The following is a 2302-nucleotide window of genomic DNA, read 5'->3' as shown; positions in this document are numbered from 1 at the left end:
GCCTAGAGGATGTCTGGCAGCTCCAGACGAAAGCTCGCTTCAAGAAAGAGAGAGAGAGAGAATATTGTTAATGACTTTGATGACTATGATATCATAGTTCATCTGTAAAAATAAAATATATTCACCGATTATGACACTGCATCTGATCATGACCTCTATAGGCGCTCTACTAGCCTGTTTAAGTCGCACGGAAAAAGCAGCTATTCGGAAAATAGAAAAGAATCTCTTTTGAGCGCCAGACAAATGAGCGCCGACAATTGAGCGCAAGACAGTTAAGCGCAGTAACATTTGAGCGCCGTATTTTCAAAATAGGTATGAAAGAAAACCTAAAAACTTCAGAGACAAAATGTTTAGAAATATATATATATATATATATATATATATATATATATATATTATATATATATATATATATACATATATATATATATATATATACATATATATACTATATATATACATATATACATATATCATACATACATATATATATACTATATATATATATATATATATATATATATATATATATATAGTATAGTTTAGAGGAAAAGCAAACAACGCTGTTTATTTATTGTTTGACTATTACAATCGTTCGGTTATTATCGTTAAAATCAGCTCGTATTTTTCAAATTCTGTGGGTTTAGGAATAGTTAACAACGCTGTTTATTTGTTGTTTGACTATTATGATTGTTTGGTTATTATCGTTAAAACCAGTCGTTACATTTTTCAGAGTCTGTGAGTTTAGGAAAATTCAACAAAGCCTTCTAAAAGGAAAATTAGTTTTGATTTATTTCGGTTCAGAGAACCCACGAGATGGAGAAAATAACATCGTCCAAAGGAAAACAAAATATATTATACGAAGGGTATTGTTACAGACTCGACAGAGTGCTTAAGAGTGGCAAAGAGTCATGCCGTTGTGTAAATGGAAAGTGCAAAGGAAGGATACATGTTTTTGGAGATGAATGCACATTTACCAGTGATCACGATCATGTACCAGATCCTGCAAAGTCGGCGGCTAGCTTATCAATGATGCGGCTTCGCGAAAGGGCAGCGACATTAAATGATGCACCAAGGCGAATCATTCAGGAGACCCAAATTAATTTGCATCCAGAAGTAGTCGCTGTTCTTCCTAAGTTTCATTCCCTTAAGCGGACAGCGCAACGACAACGGAAGTGCAAGGGACTGCCTATCCCGGCTCCAAGTAACATAGGGGAAATAGATATACCACGAGAACTTGCTTACACGTATGCTGGTGAAAATTTTCTTGCATATGACTCCGGTAGTGAGGACCCGGATCGTTATTTTATATTTGCCACCCCTGATAATTTGAGATTGATGAAAGAAAATAAGCAATGGATGGGAGATGGGACTTTCAAAATAGCTCCTCAGTTATTTTATCAGCTATATGTGATTCATATCCTATATAAAGGAAGCGTCCTTCCAATGGTATGCATTCTCCTTCAGAGAAAGTCAGAGGGAGCATATAGCCGTGCTCTGATACGACTACTTTGCATGGATAATGAGATTGCTCCATCTTCCATTTTGTGTGACTACGAGAAAGCATTTCATAAATCTTTTCTTTCTGTCTTCAGAAATGCTGAGGTCTTTGGGTGTTTCTTCCATTTATCCCAAGCCGTTTGGAGAAAAATTCAGGATTTAGGTTTGACTAATTTATACTGTACCAAGGAAGAAATACGGCAATACTCAAAAATACTAGTGGCCTTGGCAGTCGTTCCTCCCGATGACATAATAAATGTATTTGAATCTTTACATGATGTCATTCCTGACGAGCTAGATGAGTTAGTCTTTTACTTTGAAGACACTTGGATAGGAATACCGTGCAGGAGAGGAAGAAGAGATGCTTTGTTTCCTCCAAGCGTCTGGAGTGTGTATGAACGTGTTGTCAGTGAACATCCGCCTACAAATAATTCGTAGAAGGGTGGCATCAGGCAATGCAGATGTCAATAGGGCATATGCATCCTACAATTTATAAATTCATTGATATTTTAAGAGTTGAACAAAATCATACATCTTATAAAGTTGTTAAAATGGATACTGGGCAGCATGTAGATGGAAAGCAAAGTAAATATGTAAAAGTTAATAAGGCTATATCAACAATTGTTAGCGAATATTCTACAAGAGTCCGACTTGAATATCTTCGTTCAATATCTTTAATAATTTGCTTGCAGAAGTAGAAATTTAGTTTTATAAACTGTTTTTATGTATTTTATGGTATATACATGCAATAAATAAATATTTAGTTTTCACAATCTGCTTTTTACATTATTTCTGCAATAAA

At 34.9% G+C, this 2302-nt stretch overlaps 1 protein-coding gene across 1 annotated transcript; it reads left to right on the top strand.

Annotated features, from left to right (window-relative positions):
- Positions 1-816: 816 nt before the first annotated feature.
- On the top strand, positions 817-1938 carry LOC135211117 (uncharacterized). Its single transcript, XM_064244225.1, has one exon. The coding sequence runs from the start codon at positions 817-819 to the stop codon at positions 1936-1938; it is 1122 nt and encodes a 373-aa protein (XP_064100295.1).
- Positions 1939-2302: the final 364 nt, after the last annotated feature.

Source organism: Macrobrachium nipponense, chromosome 19 (assembly GCF_015104395.2).
Source record: "Macrobrachium nipponense isolate FS-2020 chromosome 19, ASM1510439v2, whole genome shotgun sequence".
Taxonomy (NCBI): domain Eukaryota; kingdom Metazoa; phylum Arthropoda; class Malacostraca; order Decapoda; family Palaemonidae; genus Macrobrachium; species Macrobrachium nipponense.
The sequence above is the reverse complement of the archived record's forward strand: the minus strand, read 5'-3'. Positions and strand labels throughout refer to the sequence as shown.